This window comes from Cydia strobilella, chromosome 5 (genome assembly GCF_947568885.1).
Source record: "Cydia strobilella chromosome 5, ilCydStro3.1, whole genome shotgun sequence".
Lineage (NCBI taxonomy): Eukaryota > Metazoa > Arthropoda > Insecta > Lepidoptera > Tortricidae > Cydia > Cydia strobilella.
In genome coordinates, this window is record NC_086045.1 from 18,964,738 (window position 1) to 18,988,907 (window position 24,170).

General features: G+C 38.2%; 1 protein-coding gene across 2 annotated transcripts; it reads right to left on the bottom strand.

Moving 5' to 3' along the window:
* Positions 1–408: 408 nt before the first annotated feature.
* Positions 409–11,835, bottom strand: LOC134741483 (ankyrin repeat, SAM and basic leucine zipper domain-containing protein 1). 2 transcript variants are annotated; one of them, XM_063674269.1, is made up of 9 exons: positions 11,714–11,835; positions 11,564–11,636; positions 10,716–10,830; positions 9,885–10,013; positions 8,127–8,353; positions 7,218–7,471; positions 5,052–5,303; positions 2,422–2,650; positions 409–568 (listed from the first exon to the last, which is right to left on the bottom strand). In XM_063674269.1, the coding sequence occupies exons 2-9, from the start codon at positions 11,633–11,635 to the stop codon at positions 422–424; spliced, it is 1,425 nt and encodes a 474-aa protein (XP_063530339.1). In that variant the 5' UTR covers position 11,636; positions 11,714–11,835; the 3' UTR covers positions 409–421. The 2 variants fall into 2 exon arrangements, with proteins under 2 accessions (XP_063530339.1, XP_063530340.1); XM_063674270.1 differs by having other exon boundaries at positions 11,564–11,639; positions 11,714–11,776.
* Between the last annotated feature and the right edge of the window lie 12,335 nt (positions 11,836–24,170).

Genomic DNA, 24,170 nt, shown 5'->3' on the forward strand with positions numbered 1-24,170 from the left:
ATGTACTATTAAATTGTTTTAAAAATGTAGGTAATGGTTTTTACGACACATTTATAGCTAGATATCTACCTAAGACACCTAAGTGTTTGAAAGAAGTGTCGGCAACCCTAGTGTTGTGCCGGCGCGCGCGGTGCGGGGAGCGGCGCGTTGAAGGTAACTCCATTGTATTTTGTAGGTATCAAAACGGTAGGTATTTGCGTTTTCTTTGAGAGATAAATAAGTATCTGTTCGTAAGAACTATTATATAACGTCTAGTAGACAGAGACTCATTCATACTGATCTACACATACTTACACCTGAACAATAAAATTATCTTAAAATCATTTTGACCACCTCGCTCGCTTAGCTTCTTCTGCTAACTGGGCACAACTTATGTGTTTAATTGGAATTAATCAAATAACCATGCCTATTAACTTTTATTTTATTTTTTAACAAAATTAGGAAGCATGTACCTGATGGCCAAGCCGAGGGAACAAATAACAACGGCCCGTGTACTGTAACACAACACTGCGTCTTGTAACGATCTCTCTTTGATGAGGTCCGCGGGTTTCGGGTTCTTCTTGGTTACCTGCAACAATGAAATGGGGTTCGAAAGGTTAATTATCAATAGGTCATCTTATCGGTGGGCGGATAGTGTAGGAAAGAACTGTGTGCACGGCGTCAGTGAAAGCTGGCGTGAATCCGCTCTGTAGGCCGAGCACATGATTGAAGCGACAGTATCTCGCCGCGAGATAGACTACCCGTCTCTTACTAACTGTATGAATTAAAGGAGGACGGGTAGTCTATCTCGCGGCGAGATACTGTAGCGCCAATCATGTGCTAGCCCGGCAGGACCGGGTAAAATGGCGCGCTCTTCTGTTGGAGGCCAAGACTAATTTTGGGTCATCACACTCATCACGTCAACTATAGTTTGTCAAAGGACTGTCTCATTTCGAACATAGACAGAGAGAATCATACTATCTTTGTCTTACACTAGTACTAGCACCCATAAGAAAGGGATGAGTATAATTTTCCTGGTTGTTACTGACTGACAAATTGGTTTGACCAACTATAAATAAGTAAGTAATTATCAATAATAATTATTAATAATAGATAAACGAATAAAGCTAGAACACAGACAGTGTAATACTCGTATGTTAACGGAAATGTACGTACGTATGTAATTACTACAAATAAAATATATTCTATTCTATTCTACCTAGGTACCTAGTCCGTCATTGTATATAATTTCTAGGACATGTATATAATTCCTAAAATCGCCCGGAAATGTGTGAAATAAATTATATTAGACATATTTCCTAGGAAATCTATCATCGGAAATGTATTGTTCATCACACTTGCTCGAAGAAGATTTTCTTTCATGCAGGTGTATGAGGTGTACTGAAGGGTAAAGGCCTATATAGTTCCCGCGAGAGTTCTGAATAATGAAAAAAGCTTTTTTTTATGTCATTAATTCATACGAACGAAGTAAAATACTTTGTTTAAAATAAAGGTAATATAAGGGAGTTTTACTTTTAAAATGCTGATGTTTATAATTTAATATTTTTGTCTATGTTTAAAAACATTTAATTTGATTAGTTTTATAGCCGTTTAAAATATTTTTGCACAACTTACAATCGTGGCTGAATGCCGAATGTCTGTGCCTTCGATGCCTAACCTGTCAAGAAATGACAATATGGCGGACGAATGTTTGAAATGTCACCGTATTTATTAATTATTTCGCTTAAAATTTAGTTTTTTCTTCGCAAGTGTGACGAAAAACATTGTGTGTAACTCCGGGGGTAAGAATATTGTAACCTCGAGTCTAATTCACTATAGACCGAGGTCTGCACACACCTGGTCTGTAAACGAGTTTACAATGTACTAAAATTCTAACCTAACCTACTCTTCTGGCAACAATTCTGCAGTTTATTAACGTGTTTTATTAATTTTATTTATTTATAAAGCATTCGTTTTATACATTTCCTAGTACAATAGCGGAATTTCATACATTTCCCAGGATATGTGTGTATTATAAAATCTTTGAAACTACTAATTGCATTTCCGGTAACATATACAAAGTCGCGTGTCTGCAATATTCAAAGCCATGCTCCTCCAAGTTATTTTTGAGTTGAGTTAAAAGCTGTAACAGACGCCCGTCTGTTGGAAAAATATAAGAACGAGCGTACCGGACCACGACCTTGGTCCGGTCAGCATATCTCTTTCTCGCTCTCACTTATAGCAGCGTCCTTAACGGACGTACGACGTACCTTCCATACGATCGAACATACCATGACACGGACCAGATCAAGGTCGCAGTCCGGTACGCCTGTCTGTTACTGCTTTTATATCTTTCTAAGAAACTAGAGGGAACTGAGACCTGAGAGAATATCAGCCCATTAAGGATTTAAAGCGCCCATTAAAAGTAAAACAATACCTCACCTTTACAAGAATACTCTTCATAATCTTCATTTCGCCCCTAATATTGTTAATGTTTGCAAGCAACTTCGTTGCCGTGTTCTTGAATTTGGTAAGTATGGGCGAGTCAGGTGGCTCGAACTTTATTTGATCTTGGACTTTCTTGTACTCCCGTAAAGCGTATTGCACTGTGGTTTCTAAGATGTATATCTGTTGCAGGTGAGTGCCTAGCGTTGTTAAACAGTCTAATACACTGAAAGAAAAAACATAAAGGACCATGGGCAACTTTGTATGGAGCCTGGTCCAAAAACCAACAGAAATGAGTTAGGTCATTAGTCAGTTAGGTCAGTTAGGTCAGTTAGGTCTTTTCAACCTATATATAAATGAGCTTATTGTCGCGCTCAGCAGCATGCATGCGGGCTGTCACATAGACGGGGTTAGTATGAACAACTTGAGCTATGCCGACGACATGGTGCTGTTGAGTGCGTCAGTCTGTGGCATCAGAAGGTTGCTTAAAGTATGTGAGGATTATGCACACACGCACGGACTCATGTATAATGTGAATAAAAGTCAGTACATGGTGTTTGGGGTCGAGTCTAAAATACCATCTGTAATACCTACTATCAAACTAAACACGGTTGCCCTGCAAAGGGTATACCAGTACAAGTATCTAGGTCATTTAGTTACTGCCGACCTCAAGGACGATGCTGATATAGAACGGGAACGTAGGGCCTTATCGATCAGAGCTAATATGATTGCACGCAGATTTGCTCGGTGCTCAAAGGAAAGTAAAGTGACATTGTTCAGAGCTTTTTGCACGACATTTTACACCTGCAGTCTGTGGCGAAAGTTCACCTTGAAGTCGTATAAGGCCCTACAAGTACAATATAATAACGCGTTTAGGGCGCTGATGGGGCTGCCGCGATATTGCAGCGCGTCAGGGATGTTTGCGGAGGCGCATGTGGCGTGTTTTAAAGCTACTATGCGCCTGCGAGCCGCGTCCCTGGTGCGACGCGTCCGCGCCAGCTCCAACAGCGTCCTAGAAATGATTGCGGACAAGTTTTGTCCGTATATCACATTTTGCTGCGGACTTCATACGCCCGGCGGCACTGTGGTAAACACATTGAGAAATAGATGAAGGGTGTCAATGTGTTTACCACAGTTACCTACCTTTATGTAATTTTTGTAGTTTGTTTGTTTAATGTTTGTGTTTTGTTTAATGCTTGTGTTTTTGTTTAATGTTTGTATAATGTACTTATGAGTCACATCAGATACTCGAATTAAATGAATTTTAATTTAATTTAATTTAATTTAATTAGATAGGTATTTCTGTGTACTTCATTTCGTTCTATGGGCACCAAGCGGAATTCCATTGCAGAACTGAGATATTCGTATTTTAGTCAAAATGTCGTCGCTCTTATTACCTAGGCAATAGAGTCCAAGTAAGTAAATTAATTGCTGCAGGGTAGATGTTCGCGCACCGCCGGGCGAGCGCGGCGAATGGTTTGCCTCGCTCGCCCGGCGGTGGACTATATTGCCTAGGTAATAAGGGGGACGACCTCGAGGAGGGCGAGGGGGAATGCAATGGAATTCCGCTTGGTGCCAAAACGAAATGAAGTTCATAGAAATACCTATCTGATGACCTAATTGTCACCTCAACTGTTGGTTTTTGGGCCATTTTGACGCATAGTCCTTTCAATACGTCTTTAGTAGCATACCTACTTTTAAAGAGTTATTGATTGTAATTGAGATAACGTCATATTATTGCCATTTAAGGTGCAGTAGGTTCGGCCAGCAGAGTTTTTTGAAAAGGCGTTCAGAAAATATACATGGCAATTTTGAGGCCTTTCTCTAGTAAGTTCATCGATTCGAAACCAGATTTCTCAACTATCGCTCAAAAAAATCACGAACATATGTATAAAACGCAACTTAAACATTTGTAACTATTTTTGCACAAAAGCTAAAAATATGCAAATTGCTTCTAAAAATGCGTCATTTTATTTTTGATCGAACTGATAGATTACTTTTTTATGTCAAAACTTACTATAAATAACAATTCAATAATATGATATCCGCGATACCGGGCACGCACAGCCGTCTCGCGTATGTTTAGGGTCATTAAGAGTGAGAGAAGAACCTGACCTGAACCCACGGGGCCTTAAACAGTTATTTGTTAAACGTTCACTCGTCGTCCCAACTATATTATTTTTCAAACTCGATGGGTACGCTGACAGATGTCATTGTTAGATTTCATTTGGCGTTTTTAGTTTATAAATTACTAGCTGTTGCCCGCGACTTCGTTTGTGTGGAGTTAATAATTTGGGTATTAGCAATTTTTTTACCCAATCTGCTTTTTATCGATTTCCCATACAAACTTCCACCCCCTTTTCACCCCTTAAAGGATGATTTTTGTAATAAAAACTACCCTATGTCTTTCCCCGGGACTCAAACTATCTATATACCAAATTTCAACTAAATCGGTTCAGCGGTTAAAGCGTGAAGAGGTAACAGACAGACAGACACACTTTCGCATTTATAATATTAGTATGGATATGGAGATGACACCTATCACCCTACCCATCGAGTTTGAACCACACTGTGTTACAGAAGTAAAAGATATCAAATAGTAAGTACATGTAAGCGAAATTACTCACCTATAATTCTTATGTTTCTGCGCATACAATCCTGCCACAGAATTAAGATTCCAGCCTTTAGTATGAAAATTCCGAAGGCCAACCTCCAACCTGTGTCTCTCGAAGGGCATGTTTATTCCTAGTTTTACCATATCATCTACTTCTAGTAGTAGGAAAGTTCTAAGATCTATTCCGCTTTGGTGTATTAGTGGTCCGAGCCTTTCGCAGCTCATGCCGAAGAGGAGATGACGGATCTCGCTGGCGTAATTTGGCCTGAAACAAAGGAATAAACATAACTATGGACGATTAAAACAAACAATATGCAGCGCTCAAACGGAATTTGAATTATTTTAACAAGATGTCTAAGCGCCGTACAAAATGTATGGTATTGAGACCTGTTTCTAAATAACTCTACGTCCGTCCAGTAGATGGCGCAGGAGAAACCGAAAGCAGAGGTCTAAACGCCGAACAAAACGACTGGAACTTATTAATGGATGGAGCCTTAGTGACGCCATCTGAATATTGGAGGAATGCGATTTTGTATAGACATAGTCTTTTTTTTTTTTTGCCACAGCCTATTCACTCTTGTTTTAAAGAGACCGAGGTCATATTGATCAGGGAATACAGATGGCGGGAGCGCATTCCATTCCTTAGCCGTCCGTACCAAAAAGGAGGAGGCAAAACGTTTCGTCCGAACGAATGGAATGTGGACCACGAAAGGGTGCATTCGCTCCCCGCGCCTGGATGTCCGATGATGGAAAGGGGAAGGTGGGATCAGGTCGTGTAGTTCCTGTGCGCACTCCCCGAAATGTATCCGATAGGCAAGCGACTCGACGGCGATGCTCAAGGCTCTGTATCCTTGACTTGACAGATGGGTCATCGCCAAAGTGTCTATGAGCCCGGCGCTCTATTGAGTCACAGTGACAATCTTCTTGTTTTATTCGTCCATGATGTAAGATGCAAAATACATGGGCGGGTCAACTATTTCTTGTTATTATTCTGCCCCGCCAACCAAGGGACGGACGGAGGGAGGGGGTAGACTTAAAAAAAACGCTGGTGGCTAAATCGTCAAAGTCTAGGCCCATTATTTTGGTAGGCTGAATCCGCCTATGTGATAGATGATAGATAGATAAAACGTTTATTTGGATGCTGCAAAACACACAATTTTAGTGTAAAGTATAAGTAGGTACATTGCAGTCAGAACAAAACTTAACTACTAAATTAAATTAACAAAAAAAGTATGTATTAGGTACCTATCTTTAATTGCATGGTATTCAAGTAATGATTGAGATTAACTATAACCCTGTGGAATTCAGGCAGTTTTATTTTTAAAGAAGGCTACTATAACCTTGAAGCGCTACATAAATTCAGTTTAGTGACACATTATGCCTAATGTTATACAAAGAAAATATAGATATAAATAGGTCAAAAACTACGATTAAATCAGCTACGAGTAATTTGGAAGGCATTCTACTAAATATCTCTTCTAAAAAGTCTGGCAAACCAATATTGTCAGTAAAAAAACCGGACAAGTGCGAGTCGGACACGCCCACCGAGGGTTCCGTGCTTTTTAGTATTTGTTGTTATAGAGGCAACAGAAATACATCATCTGTGAAAATTTCAACTGTCTAGCTATCACGGTTCATGAGATACAGCCTGGTGACAGACAGACAAACAGACGGACAGTGGATTCTTAGGTCCCGTTTTTACCCTTTGGGTACGGAACCCTTAAACCCTTTCTTGGATGACGGGAAATCGTTTTGTCGACTATACGAATCCAACATTAAGACGAAAAGTTTACAATTGTAATTTATAGAGGAGAAACCTGAGAAATTATAAGAACTCGCAAAAATCCAAATATTGGAATACAATGAATAAAAACAAAGAAATTTAGATCAGTACGGTTTCACTCACTATTATTTTTAGTCGCTGTTGGCGACATGTTTCGGATTCTTTGGGAATCCTTCCTCAGGCACGAGTGTCCGCGGCGTTTGTACGTCGTGCACTGCCCGCGCCGCCCGCCTCGTCGCTCGTTACGCGCGCGCTGATGGGGCGGGGGCGGGGGGCGCGGCTAAAAAAAGCGACTAAAAATAATAGTGAGTGAAACCATACTGATCTAAATATTTTGAAATATGTCTCACGATAGTTTAATTTCGAAATACAAAGAGCTGGCATGCATAAACTTACTTGAAACCTTTCTCTATACCAGGATAGAAATCATGCCAAGAACTAATATCATTCACAACATTAACATCAGCGTCAGTACTGTCATCAGTCTTGAAGTGTGGGTTTAGAACATCTATAATTTGTTGGTGGTCGTGTGAATGTGCTATGTCTAAGGGGGTGCGGCTATTTTTGTCTACCTCTCTCAGTCTCGCACCATGGGCTATAAGCAATTCTAGGATTTCTGGTTGGTTGTGATGAACTGCCCAGAAAAGTGCCTGTAAACAAGAATGGCTTGAACTACGGCTACATACATGCATGGAAAATGAAAAACTTTAGTTAAAAACTTCTCTTTTCATTTTATCCTAGATAAATGTACTTGTATAAACCTCGGTCATGTATGCATAGGTAAGAAGAAGTATTAACTAAATTGTCATGTCCTTTAGGAGTAATTTCTTAGCAAACTAAAAAACACCTATGGTAGGGCTTACATGATATTATTTTTGAGTGTTTGAGGGCGTCCGCTAGGTGCCGCGGGTGCACGCACGCGGGTGCGATTGTAGGTAAAATCCGTCGCACGCGTCCGCGCCAGTTAGCAACGCTCTCAAACATTATGTATATACAGGGTGGCTAAAAAATAAGTGCATTCCCGTTGCCAGGGAGGTTTTGGGATTATACTGAGCAACTTTTACTATGGGACTAACCACGAAATCGTGAAAAAACGTACCCTCCCATAGAAGATGGACCAGCCAAAATGTATGAAACAGCCAAATTTTCTTTCCCGTGTTCGGGGTTGGCCCCATAGTAAAAGTTGCTCAGTATAATCCCAAAACCTCCCTGGCAACAGGAATGCACTTATTTTTTAGCCACCGTGTATATATTATGTCATGACTACTTATTTCAAGATTTGTAATGTCCGTATTATATACTTACGGTCCAACCCTGTTGATCTCGCATCTCTATATTAACTTGGAAATCTATCAATTTCTGTACCACCTCAAGCCGGCCGCTGCTGATCGCCCTCATGAGTGGGGTCTGACCGTACTTGTCGCCAATATTCAAAAGGCAACCTTTCTCCACTAGACTACTAAATATGTTGAGGATTGCCTCATTGCTGGCACTGGAGTTTGAACATGCCACCATCACCGGAGTAACAGAATCTGTAAAATTTATAATACATATATTATTATTTCAGTCGACGAATTATTTCATTATATTCAGTGGACGAATACATGGAATTAAAATTAAAATAACTGTTTGACATTATAGTTTAGGTAAAATTCATTTTATTTGACATTCGTTCTGAACTATTATTAATTATTATATATTACCGCTCTTAGTTTTTGTATGACGATCATTATGAGATACCTACAAGTATTTCTTGTTTGACATGTATTGTATTCCATTATTTAGTAAGTTTTTAATTTGACGGTAATTTTCAAATACCTTTTTAACTTATCAATTGTTAGTTTTCATAATTTGTATTGTTTTTTGAATATCATTGTTGACATTTTATAATTACCTATATGTTTGCATGCCAAATTATTGACGATCATAATATAAATTCATATAGATTAGCGTAAGAATAATTTATACTGTAATTTATCATTATGAAATAAATAAACTAAGGTAAGGTGGGATAAGACTATCACCGGGGCAAGACAAACATTTGTATGGAATCCTCATACTGTTTGTCTTGCCCCGAGCAAAATAAACTATGTTCGTCTTACCCCAACTTAACTTAAACTAAACTAGTTATAGTGGTTGGATGTTTGAATGTTATAACATTATAATTAATTTTGATTTCACATTATAATGTGAAATGGAATAGAGAGTGTGTAATTGGAGTAAAAAGAAAAGATAAAATTAAAGGTATAACCAAATTCAGAGATGCGAATAAAGTATGTAAAACACAAAAATGGAAGTGGGCAGGACATATGATAAGAGAAAAAACTGATGAATGGACCAGGAAGATAACGGAATGGTACCCAATCGTGGCTGTGCAAGGAACCAGGGTGGCCAATGGAAACGCTGAGAAAATAACCTCAAAAAAGTGGCCGGCCCATGATGGATTACACTTGCAAGAGATAGGAAGAAATGGCAATCTTTAGAGGCCTTTGTCGAAAGACAAGCTGTTGTTACAAAACCCAATCGTCGGAAAAGTAATACCTAATATTTTTATCAATGTAGAGCAGCAATAAACGCTTACTTTATTTTATTTATTTATTTATGTGAAATGTATGAGACAGGCGATTTTTTTTGCGATTTCGGGGTTGGCCCCATAGTAAGTTGTTCAGTACTTATGACCTACATATACCACCCCTCAGAGTTTGGTCAGAGATAACAAAATCATCCTGTATTTGAGATTCTCACAATGAGACCTTTCATTTGATATACGAGTAAGATATAACATGATATAGTTTGCAAAACTTATTTTTTAATTTTATATTTATTTACCCCCCAAATTTTGTCTGGCTTTGGGTCTCAGAATATTTGTAACAACCTCATTGGTCCAGTAGTTTCGGAGCAAATAGGCTTTGATAGACAGATGCAGACAGACATTTTTCAAATTATTGGCTTTGATTTCTGGCTTTTGTGTTGTGTTGCAATTGTTCCTACACTCATTTGCTTCACATAAAAATAGGATAAGTCTAGGCAAAAGAAATTTACAAACATGCAAATCATAGTTACCAGAGTGTAGGTTGGGGTCAGCCCCTTCTTGCAACAGGTATTCAACAATTTTGTCCTGGGCGTGGAAGCAGGCATGCATCAGTGGAGTCCAACCACTGTCTAGTTTGGCATTTGCATTGTTTTTCAACTCTGAAACATTATGAGTTAAACTTATAGCAAAAATTGTTAATGTTGTTAAAATTAGACTTATATTGATCGGGATATAGACCGTGATTACCTTTTGTATTGTGACCGTAACCCATAACCGTGAATCATTCAAAACTTTTATTGTTAAAATTAGATTAAGTAACTTCAATAATCAACTTTCTACTAAGTATTCTGTCAGAAATGTCAGAATACTTAATATATTAAGGAAATATAATACTAATACTTATTATAAAAAAACACTGCTTTAGAAGATGAGAATTCAGTACAAGGATTCAAAAAACAGAAGCAAATTACAAAATATTAGTTTTTTTCAAGTTATATTAGGCAATATTATGTAATATGTTGCAATCTATGAAAAAGTTGAAGTAGAAACAACTTGAACAGGCAGAGGTTGTTTAAATGCTCTTTATAAAATAAAAAATCGCTTGTAATCATACCCCGGATTTTCGGGTGCGGGAATGTTTTACACTAGCCAAAAAATAGGTAAAAACTGTAAAAAAAGAAACTATTTGAACATTTCTAAGCCCGTTTGGAGCTTACTACCTATTTTTTATTGATAGTTTGGTAACTATTTAACAATAAACAAAGTTATAAGCACACAAAATCGTTTCCTCACCCAAAAATCCAGTGTATGCTCATAATTCAAAAAAGGTTGTAAAACATTCAGCATTCTGCCCGTCTTACCATTAGAGATGATTGTTTTGACTTCATCCAGATTACCATTGATAATAGCATCTTGTAAGATATTTTCAGTCCTTCTCCTATCATTTTGCTGTTGTATTGGATTATATCTTCTAGCCTAAAACAAGTTAGTATTTTTTTTATTGTGACACTTTTATTGCTGACTATACTTCTTCTTAATAAGGTATTTGACTACTAGTCAAATCAGTTGCTTGCAGTATTTGAACTGTCAAAACGATTTTGCTTCTATGGAATTTATATGAAACACTAGCATGTGACATCACAATCAAATTACCTATTCTTTATAGTTTCATACGGGGTTTTCAAATAGAAATTGTGTCTAAAAATAACTACTGTCTACGTTTCTCTACTAATCTTCTAATGCTTTATTTCTTGCATGGTGTAAAATAATTTATTTTAAATAGTCAAATACCCTATTGTATGTCTATCAAGACCTTTCCAATGAGCCTAAATGAATGTGTTTGTTTTTCCATCAAGGTGTTCCGTTTGCTACCTTCTGATTGCATCATCAGATCAGCTCCATGTCAGCATACTATTACATTCATACATTATCATTGGAATTAAAGAAGTACTCCAAATATCCACTGAATCAGATACCAGAAACTGGTTTATATTTGAGTGACAAGATTTGAAGCACACACATACAAGCAGTAAAGCTAGAAAAAGTGTGTAAAACATGTGTTTGCCACCAATAGTTACTCAGCTATACTAAAATAGTATTGCCTAATTCCTATTTAATTATATTTTGTGACATTAAGAGGTCACTAGACTAGAGATGACTAGACAGTGTTTGAGGACAATTTATATTGAACTAAGCAACTAACACTCACCGGTTTTTCGTAACCATAATCATCGCTATCCGAATCAGAGTCGGAGAGTCCCGCGGGCCGGAATGTAGGCATTCTGCTATAAATGAAAATTTATTATAACCACACCAGTAAAATAATTATTTTTACGGTTAATTAGAAATATCACATTACCTGAATATATTAAACGATTATCATTCTTTCCTTGAAAAAGCTCAGCGTAACTATTCGCAACAAAATGTTGCAGTTTTCGCTTCGCTTTGCCGATTCTCATCAAGTATTTCTAGATGACAGTGACAGTTGACTTTAACAAATTTGACATAAGGGTGCGTTCCTAAAAGCAAGTAGGTATAGGTGATGCGTCCGTATTTTATGCAGCAATCTTTTGGCAAAAGCATTCAAACATTTAAGCCTTAAGCATTTAAGCCCTACTATAGTTTGACAAGCCATTTCCGTTAATAGAAAAAGGCGGCAAAGGGTTGTCTTTCGCGCCATTTTCTACTGGTAAGGTGAGAGTATATTTTAAATTATATGTATTTTATTATATTCAAAGATTAACGCAGGAGGCGTTGTAACCGTTTAAAAAAACCGGCCAAGTACGAGTCGGACTCGCCCACCGAGAAATACATCATCTGTGAAAATTTCATCTGTCTAGCTATCACGGTTCATGAGATACAGCCTGGTGACAAACAAACGGACAGACAGTCGGGCAAACGGACAGCGGAGTCTTAGTAATTCGGTCCCGTATTTTACCCTTTGGGTACGGAACCCTAAAACAGGTAATTATTATTGCCAAGCGTTAGCGAAGGTCTCCGTTTCAGTTCGGGCAAAAATGCTTTCGTATGTCCGGATGTTCTCCTCTGCAGTTCTCAACCAATTCTCGTAAAATTTTGTAAGCAGGTTCAGTAATTAGATAGAATTTTCTGTCGTTTCGTTTTTTGGAAAAAGTTCAAAAAGGTGGAAATTGGCATAAAGGACAATATGCTGCATCAATAACGCAGCGATGATCAGATTTAAATAAAAATACACTGTTAAATTGCCTCATGCATAATTTCCCGCTTAAACTTCAACATCACCCTTAAAATAACACGCAATTTCTTTGCTTTAGCCGTAATTCATTAAGGAAATGAAATTGCTTTCTTCGTAATGGGCTACTTGAATTAATGCCTCTTTTTAATTAGCGCTAAGCGAGCTTCTAGCGGAGGTTGACAGTTGCTGCGATAATACAGATTAAATTATTGTAGAGATATACCTACCTCTGCCGCATTCCTGACATCCTGAGGTAGGCGAAAAAACAGCTTGGCTCAAATGGGACTGGGCCTGTTACGTCTACCTGTATACGGATATACTTAGCTTAGCCACCAAGTGGATCCGGTAGAGGAGCGTAGAGGAGGCAGGCCCAGACGGTGTTGGCGGGATGGTGTGGACAGCTTCCATAACAAGGCCGGAAGAAACACTTTTGTGAAAATCAAAGCCTCTACATAGTTGATGATCAATGATTGATAAAATAATTAGATAAACAGACTTTTTGTCACTAAAAATAATAATTAATAAGTACCTATGTCACTGAAAATAAATAATTACGTAACTGATATCCAAAAGGCTTACTCAATTATTTTCGGAAGTAATACTTAAATGTACTTGCCATTTAAATTGTTTCCCCAGTGATAAATTTTGTAAATAAAACAGTATCTATGTATACTTAAGTATGTACCTATACTATATCCAACAATTTCTATGTTTATATGTATGATGAATGGATGATTGATGATGGCTGTGATTGCATTATATACCTTCATGTTTTTTTTTGTTTTACTCGTAACTACCTTGTGCCCGCAACTTCGTCTGCGTGGAATCAGTAACAGCAGGTAGAGTAAGTTTAGCGCCTGAATAAAGTGTAATAGCAATCATTCAATTTGAGCATAAGCTTAATTGCTTGACATCAATAAAATTCTCAGGCAATTCTTCAAATCTCTAAATCCCCCCCTTTTTCACTCTCCTTAAAAGCTTATTACACTAGGTATCCTAATTTAGTGACTAACAAGAGGGACGCCGCTATACGTGAGACGCGATAAGAGATACATCCTATCGTTTCTCACGTATAGCGGCGTCCCTCTTGTTAGTCCCTAATTAGTTAGGATAGTGTAATAAGCTCTTTAGGGATGATTTCCGACATAAAAACTATCCTATGTCCTTCCCCGGGACTATCTCTATGCCAAATTTCAACTAAATCGGTTCAGCGGTTTAAGCATGACGATACAAACCAAATTAAGACCAAATACAGACTTTCGCATTTATAATATATTAGTATGGAGTATGGATTAATTTGAATAGGCATTGGGCCAACATTTTTTTTTTTAATCTTTATTTATTTATAGAGGGTTTTAAGTTTTAAACAAATGCCACCCTCATAGGGCCAACATTGGGCTAAGAGTAGTATAATATATGCATTGGGTATGATATGAGCCGAACAGCTTCCGTTTAATGCCAACATAACAATCTTGAGGAAATTACTGCTTTAGTCCTTGTTTGGTCCTTGTTCTGAAGCCCGCTCCAGACTTCGCGGCGCGAAGCCGCGAACGCGAGTGTGGAGTCGATTTCGCTGATTCGCGCACGAGTGTGGAGGGCCCTTGAGGAAATTACAAAACAATCCAAACGTCACTCATTTTATTTTTGACAAATATCATGCCACTTGACAAACTACGGCTCTATAGACCATAACACGTTTTAAGTGTATTTATTGCCACAGTATTGCACCTCTAGAAGACATTGATTTCAGCTTTAGCCAGTAACTGCGATAGGCGCCATGAAAAATAATAAGAACCACGCAGACTTCGAAACGCGGAAGGTAAGTTCGAGCTTAGGGTTCCGTTCCGTAGGTACCCAAGGTAAAAACGGGACCCTTTTGCTAAGACTCCGCTGTCTGTCTGTCTGTCCGTCTGTTACCAGGCTATATCTCATGAACCGTGATAACTAGACAGTTGAAATTTTCACATGCAGATGATGTATTTCTATTGCCGCTATAACAACAAATACAAAAACAGAATAAAATAAATGTTTAAGTGGGACTCCCATACAACAAACGTGATTTTTTTGCCGTTTTTTTGCGTAATGGTACGTAACCCTTCGTGCGCGAGTCCGACTCGCACTTGGCCGGTTTTTGATATGAATTGTCTGCAAAAAAATCCGCACGGAACCTTAAAAATCAAAACAAAGGCAACTCCGACAGAATGAAAAGTGTAGAGTGTACTCGAGTCGGGAAGTCCACGGGAACGTAAGGATAACAGGCAACACATCCAATTAGGCGACGAGGGCGTTTGTTAACATTTAACTAACCATTGTGTCGCAGACGTGCCGCGGGCGCCTCGGCGCGGCGCGGCAGCACATACCTACCTACCTATTATTATGAATGAAAATGAAAGTATAGTTGGTCAAGCAAATCTTGTCAGTAGAAAAAGGCGCGAAATTCAAATTTTCTATGGGACGATATTCCTTCGCGCCTACATTTTTAAATTGGCCGCTCTTTTTCTACTGACAAGATTTGCTTGACCAATATAATACCTACCTATGAATCTTAGTACCTATATAACTGGATCGGGCCTAGTATGTATAAGTAACTCTATGGTTTAGTATGTGCACTAGTGCTGCACTCTGGCGGCAGAACATTGCAGTAATATTCCCTATTAGCATCGTTACTTTCTCCACGTGGTATCGAAGTATATCTCAATGCGACGCCAGCTTCGGTGGTGCGGTCACGTTTCGCGGATGAACAACCAACGTGTGGCTAAGCAAATCTATTCAGAACTCGAGGAGGGCAAGCGGAAACAGGGCGGCCAATTCCTCAGGTACAAAGATGTGCTTAAGCGGCACATGAAAAAGTGCCGCATAGAGCCCTCGCGGTAGGAGCAGCAGGCAGCCACACGTACAGAATGGCGGGCTGCGATAAAGACTAAGATCACAGAATTTGAATGCCAGCGGCGCTTGCAGCTGGATGCCAAGCGCGACGAAATAAAAGTCAGACCACCTGCGGCAATACAATATAATTATATGAAAGGTGTGCTCACATGCCCGCAATGTTCGCGAACTTTTACAAACAAACTCGGTTACGTCAGCCACTTGCGAGCACACCAGCGACAGCAACGTAGTTGATTGCAGTCGCCGTGGCCGTATCGGCTGTGGAGTTATTATTAAGTTTATGTACTTCATCAGTAGCTCCACGTGACCAAGTGGTGCTTTCTGAGAGCAAATGCACGAGTTCCTATAAAAATACCCAAATTTGGTAGGTACTATAAGTGATACTTTCACCTCAGCAGCTCGAATATGCTACACTCGTGACGCTATTATAGAATCTTTCGCTTGCTTGCACGTAGCTCAAAATAAGCACTCGAAGAAATATCGAAGTTTGCTCTCTTGTTGCACAGAAAACTATTGAAGAATTCCCTTTGAGGTGTTGAAAATATCCGATAACTACCTCCGATTTTCTTTATTTTGTTGCTTTTCTCCACGAAATTATTTTACATTTTAGGGGCAGTTTTGCTAACGGCGGCCAGCGACCTTTCTGAAACTACATTCCTTATTTAATAATGTTAATTAGGTAATATTATATTGTTCGAAAGAAATAACTAAGTAGATATTGAAAACATTATTCCGCTGCGGTTTTGAACGCGTTTTCTTAGAGGTAGATTTGATTTATCGCTGAAGCGGGTCGCAGGCGCGCTGACCGCTCGCTGCCCGCTGCCCGGGCGGACGCGTTATTAAACTTTTCCCCATATTAAACATTCCGGAGACGAATACATTTTATTGTTGCCTCGGACCGACGTCAGAGGCCCCTACAAAGCGAAACTCAAAGACGGCAATTGCGAAATAAATTGAAAGCAATTTGATATTGCGTTGTAAGTAATAGCCGTCAGAAACCCACGAGTCTGTTGGAGACATTTTGTAGCTATACAATTTCAGTAGGATTTAGATTTGGACGTACGTTCAATGGGTCATTTGACTGGCTTTTGTTCAAATAGCTCGAACCGTTGTTGCCTTTTGTACAATGACTAAGTATTAGGGCTATTACTCGTGAAATTGAATGCTCAATTTTGTCTATTAGCGATAAAATGATTACAGGCTAGCTAAAATTAGGGCTATGAAGTCGAATATTTTATTATTATTCTACCCTTTGGGTGGCTGTAGTCTGACTAGAGCTCAATTAAAAATGACCCGTACCATACCAGGGGCCCTTCCAAATTTCCACGGCACCAACGTGGCTCCGTCGGGACGCTTGCCGTCGCGTCGTCCCTCGCCATGCCCACGGGTTCTAAAACCGCAGGCACAGACACGGTGGCAAGCGCGCGACGGACCAAATCGTACATAGTGCCGTGGCGGAATATTCGGCCGGCGCTTCTTGAACATGAGAGGCAATGGCGGCCCAACTGGTCCACATCCTTGCCGGCTGCCGCAGACGCACGTATGAGGAACACATATTCTGGAGTCTGGTCCCCAGCCTCAAGCAACTTGGATCCAGAACAGTGCCGATCTGTCTAGATGGGAGAGCTTTTAACCGGTGGCCCGACTAGGGGGACGAAACTGTCAGAACGCGCGCACGTTCGTTCGAATTCTAAATTAGATATCTATTGTAAAATCTTTCGCTTGCACGGGGCTCAAAATAAGCACTCGAAGAAATATTGAACTTTGCTCTCTTGTTGTACAAATAACTATTAACAAATACGGTCATGTGAAGCAGCAAAAGCTGCGGGCGGGTATATTTATTGAGAACTTTCAGTGATAGGTATATATATATATGTGTCAGATTTGAATGTCACAAAAAGTTTGGCAATGTCATCTTTCTTCTCCGTCGAATTACTTTTGGCTACTGCCAAACCTACCGAGCCGAGCCGAGCCTTAGTGGCCTTGGTGATATTTCTGTCCTGCCGTATCCTCTTCAACTTCTCCATGGCAGATCTTGTAATAGCAATTCGTCTTTTAATTTTGTCTGTAGAGCCTCCAGAATTAGTCACACAAGTGATCTTAAGTATATGTACGACTGTACGACGTGATACAATATTCAATCAAAATATTTCATAAATAAGGGAAGTAAATTTGGTATATTTTCGTTATTAAAGTACACGATTACAAAATTATAGTCACTGGCGTCACAGCCAAAAAAGGCAGGATTTTGTAGTCATTAGAAGATCATTTCATATAATTAAGGTAGTAAATAAATAACCGTAACCGGTTATTCGAGTTTCCAATAATCAGTTACGAAATTTTGTCAAAATAATCGTTTATAACCGATGCATTCCCTAGCTTAGACGGACCTACTAATAAAATATGTATCACAAGATAGTAGGATAGTAATCTTAGTATAAAGAAAACCGCAAACCGTATCTTCCTTAATTGTTTTTTCATCCCGTTCATCTGGAGTCTTCATCAGTCGACGATATAATCCGGTATCTCATTTCCGTATAATAATTGTAGGAAATATAGCTCGCTTCATTCGTCGTAGCTACTGGAATAAAAGCGGTAGAATGAATAAAAACATGGTAGGTAGGTATCTAAATAAGTATATAAAACAGTTCTGTTACTTAGGTAGATATTTATTAATAGGTAAACAACGCACAACCACAGAATTGACAAAAATACCAAGTACAGAATTCGCACTGTTTATCAAAACTGTGTTTGACAGTGAAAAAAGCGGCGGCCGGCGACGCGGCGCTACAGCCTGTCCCGAGCCGTCTCGAGCACCCCGGCCCGGCACCGTCAGTCCTACCCGCTCTAACACCGCCGAACCACTAACTCCACCATTGAGTAGTTTATTAGTAGTGGATCAACGTCAGCGTCTTTCTCCTGAACTCTAGCGTATCAAGCCCTACCATCCTCCGAGCCAAGCTCGGTCTTCCAGATATACTGCAATGTTCTGCCCGTTTAGTAAACCATAGAGTAACTTATACATGTTTTTTGACAAGTTTTCAGAGATATTAAAATATTGTGACATGATGTTGTGATATGTGTTTACAGAGGACCTACCGGGAAACGCGAATCCGAAATTTCGCTATCTGCCTCCTTGTCGCTCGAATATGCAAGTGACAGAGATTTTAGATGACGAAATTCCGATTTTCTTGTTGCGCGATAGAACCTCAGATTGTGGCAGTGGCGCCCTCTGCGCAGTTTCGCGTAATGTTCCCTATTCATTACTGGCTATGTTGTATATCATGTTTATTACTTATATGCTTATTATTTTTATGGAATCAATAGTTACTGTTCCGGATCTATAAAATCAGCAAATTCCCGCATTATGATAGCCTGTTTACCATCAAAGTAAATTCATGTGGAATGGCGAAACACATCTATTAAATCAGGGGGCTTCTAAATAACTCAGGGGAGTTATTCCAGCGGTCTACAGAGCGCTGGCGAAACGATCGCTTAGAAGGGAGCGTGTACTCCCTCTTCCGGAAATCGTTTTTTCCAGATCGCGATTTTTGCCATTCGCAATTTTTACCATTTTATTTTTTCTCAATAGCTTCCTTTCTCGAAAGCATTTCTAACCATTCGCATATTTTCCCATAAATTTTATTTTCCAGTAGCTTATTTTCCTGTTACGTTTTCTAACCATTCGCATAATTTCCCATTTGTTCAAATTTAAACTATCGTGAGACATATTAACTTAACTAACTTAGCGGTTTCACTAACGTATTTTTAGTCACTCGCGCGACATGTTTCGGAGAGTGCCTGAGTGAGTAGCGGTCACGACAGGTGGGCGCCACGTACCCCATTCCCATTCCCATTTTTTTTACAATAGCTTATTTATCTGTTAGATTTTCTAACCATTCGCATAATTTCCCACTATATTTAATTTCTTTACAATCACGGAAGTAAGAATAATTTGATTTGTTCCCAAACTTGTTCATCATGTTCATCGAGACGAATCTAAAAAGAATAATTTTTAAGAAAAAAAAAACCGACTTCAATGGGGGATGCCGTTGAAAGGTTACTTATTGTTGATGGTGCACTCCAGACAATGAAATGAAAAAGACAGCATATTTTGCCTAACTAAAATGAGGTAAAACCACCCACGTTTCTAGTAGCATTTCGTTTCTGTAAGGGTCATAGTTCTAACCTAACCTAACCCAATGTTCTGATAGCATTTCGTTTCTGTAAGGGTCACAGTTCTAACCTAACCTAACCCACTTTTCTGATAGCAGTTCGGTTCTGTGAGGATCGCAGTTCAAAAAAAAGTCCAGGTCCAAGTTTGGGTCTGGGTCCATAACGAAGAGAATAAATCGCCAAACGTGAACTATGTGTCGTTGAAGAGTTCCATTCTGATCATCATCAGCAGTTCCACTTCATCAAATGTCACTTTTTTATGTAAAAGCTGGATTTGTTGATGAAAATACAAAAATCACTATATGTATGCCTTTCTCATTTGAGGAGTTCCCTCGATTCCTCATGGATCCCATCATCAGAACTCGAGCTTGACAAAAATGTGTCTTGAAAACCTAACTTGCTTACCAATCATAACGAAGAGGACAAATCGCCAAACGTGAACTATGCGTCGTTAAAGAGTTCCATTCTGATATTTCTGATCATCATCAGCAGCTGCACTTCATCGAATGTCACTTTTTTAAATGGAAATGCTGGATTTGTTGATGAAAATACAAAAATCACTATATGTATGCCTTTTACATTTGAGGAGTTCCCTCGATTCCTCATGGATTCCATCATCAGAACTCGAGCTTGACAAAAATGTGTCTTGAAAACCTAACTTGCTTACCAATCATAACGAAGAGGACAAATCGCCAAACGTGAACTATGCGTCATTGAAGAGTTCCGTTCTGATCATCATCAGCAGTTCCACTTCATCAAATGTCACTTTTTTAAATGTAAATGCTTGATTTGTTGATGAAAATACTAAAATCACTATATGTATGCCTTTAACATTTGAGGAGTTCCCTCGATTCCACATGGATCTCATCACCAGAACTGCGTTTTGACCAAAACGGGACCAATCTGTATGTATATACTTACAATCAAAAAAAGAATTTTCAAAATCGGTCCAGAAATGACGGACTTATGGAGTAACAAACATTAAAAAAAAAAAAAAAAAACAACCGATTTGATAACCTCCTCCTTTTGAAATCTTGAAGTCGGTTAAAAACACAAAATCAATGGGGTTGCGTTTTTTTATCAGAGTTCATGGCCACCTCCTTTAACCTCCAACAGCTCTATGTCATCATAAATAATTGCATTGCACCGCTCATACGGCTCCGTACATAATGCGATTTATGCAGTAATTTAGTAAATAAAATATATATAACAAAAAAACTATCTGATAGTAAAATATCTAGCTCCGGCTAGCTAACTCGGAAACGACCAGTAAACGATTCGATGGATTCACGCCTATTTGTCGACTAAATGTTTAGTTTTAAGTATATAAATAGTCGTATAAGGTATTTGTAATATGGGCCTTATTGCCTGATTAAAATTTAAAATAAATAAATACATAAATAAACAATAATATATTGCTTTACAGCGCCGTGTTCACAGCTGTCAAACTCGCAACACGATTATTTTCATAGAAAACTGTAATAGATGTCATATATTAAAGAAAAAGTGAGTATTTTCATAGACTTTACAAGTTTACACATCTTTAATAAAACGTTGATTTCGGTAAGCAATGAGAACGTACACGACCAGCACTCTTCGTATAAGTTATCAAGGTGGACTCTGCCGCTAAGAGATTGGTCCATTATCTTGTATCAGCCGATTCCAGCAAGTATTCCGATTCTTTTGAATCACAAAGAGTAATTAATGTAAATGCGTTGGTGGTAACCAAAGATAGATATAACTCTATAACTCTGTAATAGATGGATACAGTCTAAGGAAAAAACGTGCCTTGAAAATCAAGAAAATTTGATTCTCGATCAGATGTCGCTACTACTACCTTTGGCCTACTCTCGTATAGAGGGCGTTGACGGTTTCGTTTGTGATTAAACAATTTTAACGCATATCAGTTAAAGAACATGGGTCAAAATAATAAAAATAATTAATGCAAATAAAAAAAATCATTTATCCATATTTAAAATACATTTTATCGTATTTTTATAAATCTTCATTTTTAGTTTTAAAGTGTGTCGATAGATGGCAGTGAATTTACTGTGGTTACAAAATTTACTATGACAGTACCGCTCTATAATATTATATCCGCTTTGGTGGTAACTTAAGAGGCTGAAGTTAGTTCTGAAATCAGGTATCATTCCTATTATTGTTGTAGGTATCATTTCAGGTCCTAAAGTATATCAGCAATATAAAATTCAAATGTCTAATATGCAGGGTAATCAATACGATTGGGGCAGTGAGGGAAAATTGGATACTGTAACACGTATTCAGCTCAATAATTATGTTCTCAGGAACCTCGAGACCGATTTAGGAAAGGAAATGGCCATTTTTTTTGTGTGAAAATACCGCAACACCGTGAAAGTAAGCATAATGACTAAATGGTGCCTTTTCCATAATACTCGTATTTCATAAATCAGTTCCTTACAGAGTTAATTAGAATATCCATTTTCTCAGTAAAACAGCTTTCCTGGCGGAATATGTCTTTACTCTTATAGATTCTTATTTCCTCTAATTGTCTCATTTGGATTGCTCAAATGCTCACCTGTATATTAGATATGATATGTTTACTACACTACCTATAGGGGCGTAAGCCATTGCAATCCGATTGGCGTTAATGATTGACCAATTCCAGGTCTGTGTACTTTTTAAATAACTTTTATTTGTACTTCCACACTCTGTCACTTGTCAAGTCGCTGCTGAGTTACTTTGGTCTGACCCTAATCAATTTTTTATAATCATAGAGTAACTTATACTAGAGCGGTACTGTCATAGTAAATTTTGTAACCCCAGTAAATTCACTGCCATCTGTCGACACACTTTAAAACTAAAAATAAATATTTATAAAAATACGATAAAATGTATTTAAATATGGATAAATTATTTTTTTATTTGCATTAATTATTTTTATATGATTTTGACCCATGTTCTTTCATTGGTATGCGTTAAAATTATAAATAACAAACGAAACAGTCAACGCCCTCTATACGAGTGTAGGCCAAAACTAGTGGCGCCATCTGATCGAGAATCAAATTTTCGTGATTTTCGAGGCACGTTTTTTCCTTAGACTGTATCCATCTATTACGGAGTTATATCTATCTTTGTTATATTGAATCATCATAATACCAGCATCAATATTTATTTATAAACAAATTATACAAAATCAACATACAAAAATGCATAATATTTAATGTGACACTTATAAGGACATTTACAGTACATATGGTGCTACTTTACCGAATTACCGCACTAGTGCGATAATTAGCACATTACGCAACTATGTCGAAAATTTAAAAGGCCATATGTACTGTAAAACGTTGTACGATACATGTGCGATACATGCGTGTGTGTATTTTAAGGGAGTCCCCTCTGCCAACAAACTGTCTTGCAGTTTGGCAGAATAATTAAAGGTAAAATAGGGTTTATTTCGCCAGAATAAATGTTTTTTTTATTTTTTTTATAGGTAATTCCCAACTCGAGTCCCCTCTGCCAACAAACTGTCTTGCAGTTTGGCAGAATAATTGAAGGTAAAATAGGGTTTATTTCGCCAGAATAAATGTTTTTTTTTATAGGTAATTCGCAACTCATGTCGATTTAAAACACTCCCTTCGGTCGTGTTTAAATTTATTGCCACTCGTTTCGAATTTCCTATTTATTGTACTTGTATCGTAGTGTACTTATGTTTTAATTTTTGTGGTATTAGACTTTGCACCTAAATCTCTAGAAAACACTGTAAGAAGAGTGGAGAGTTACGAGGTAGACGTATGGCTTCAATTCAGCGGAGGAGAGATAATGCTTGCAGCCAATCACATAAGTGGATCAAATAGCTGTAGTCCATTTGGATAATGAACTAGCGACTCTGTAGTCTCTGGGAGTTCTTTTATTGTATTAGCCTTCGATGATATTCTCTTATACCTATAGGCAGATAGATATAACTCCGTAATAGATGGATACAGTCTAAGGAAAAAACGTGCCTCGAAAATCACGAAAATTTGATTCTCGATCAGATGGCGCCACTACCTTTGGCCTACTCTCGTATAGAGGGCGTTGACGGTTTCGTTTGTTATTCAACAATTTTAACGCATATCAGTAAAAGAACATGGGTCAAAATCATAAAAATAATTAATGCAAATAAAAAAAATCATTTATCCATATTCAAATACATTTTATCGTATTTTTATAAATCTTCATTTTTAGTTTTAAATAGTGTGTCGATAGATGGCAGTGAATTTACTGTGGTTACAAAATTTACTATGACAGTACCCCTCTATCCTATTATATCCTCTTTGCTATAGGGGTGTATTTATCTATGTATGTAAACACTTTCTTGTACTCAAACTCAAACTTATAATTTTAACGGCCAGGCCACATGATTTTGACTAAGGTGTAGAGTTTGTGGAGTTAGGGCTTGTAGAGTTAGAAGTTTGGCTCTACAAGAGATATAATAACTTTTTGACATTGCGAGCCTTATGGTTTCGTCTTGGCAACATTTTACATAAAAATGTTTTCGGTGGGATTTCACTTCTTTTTC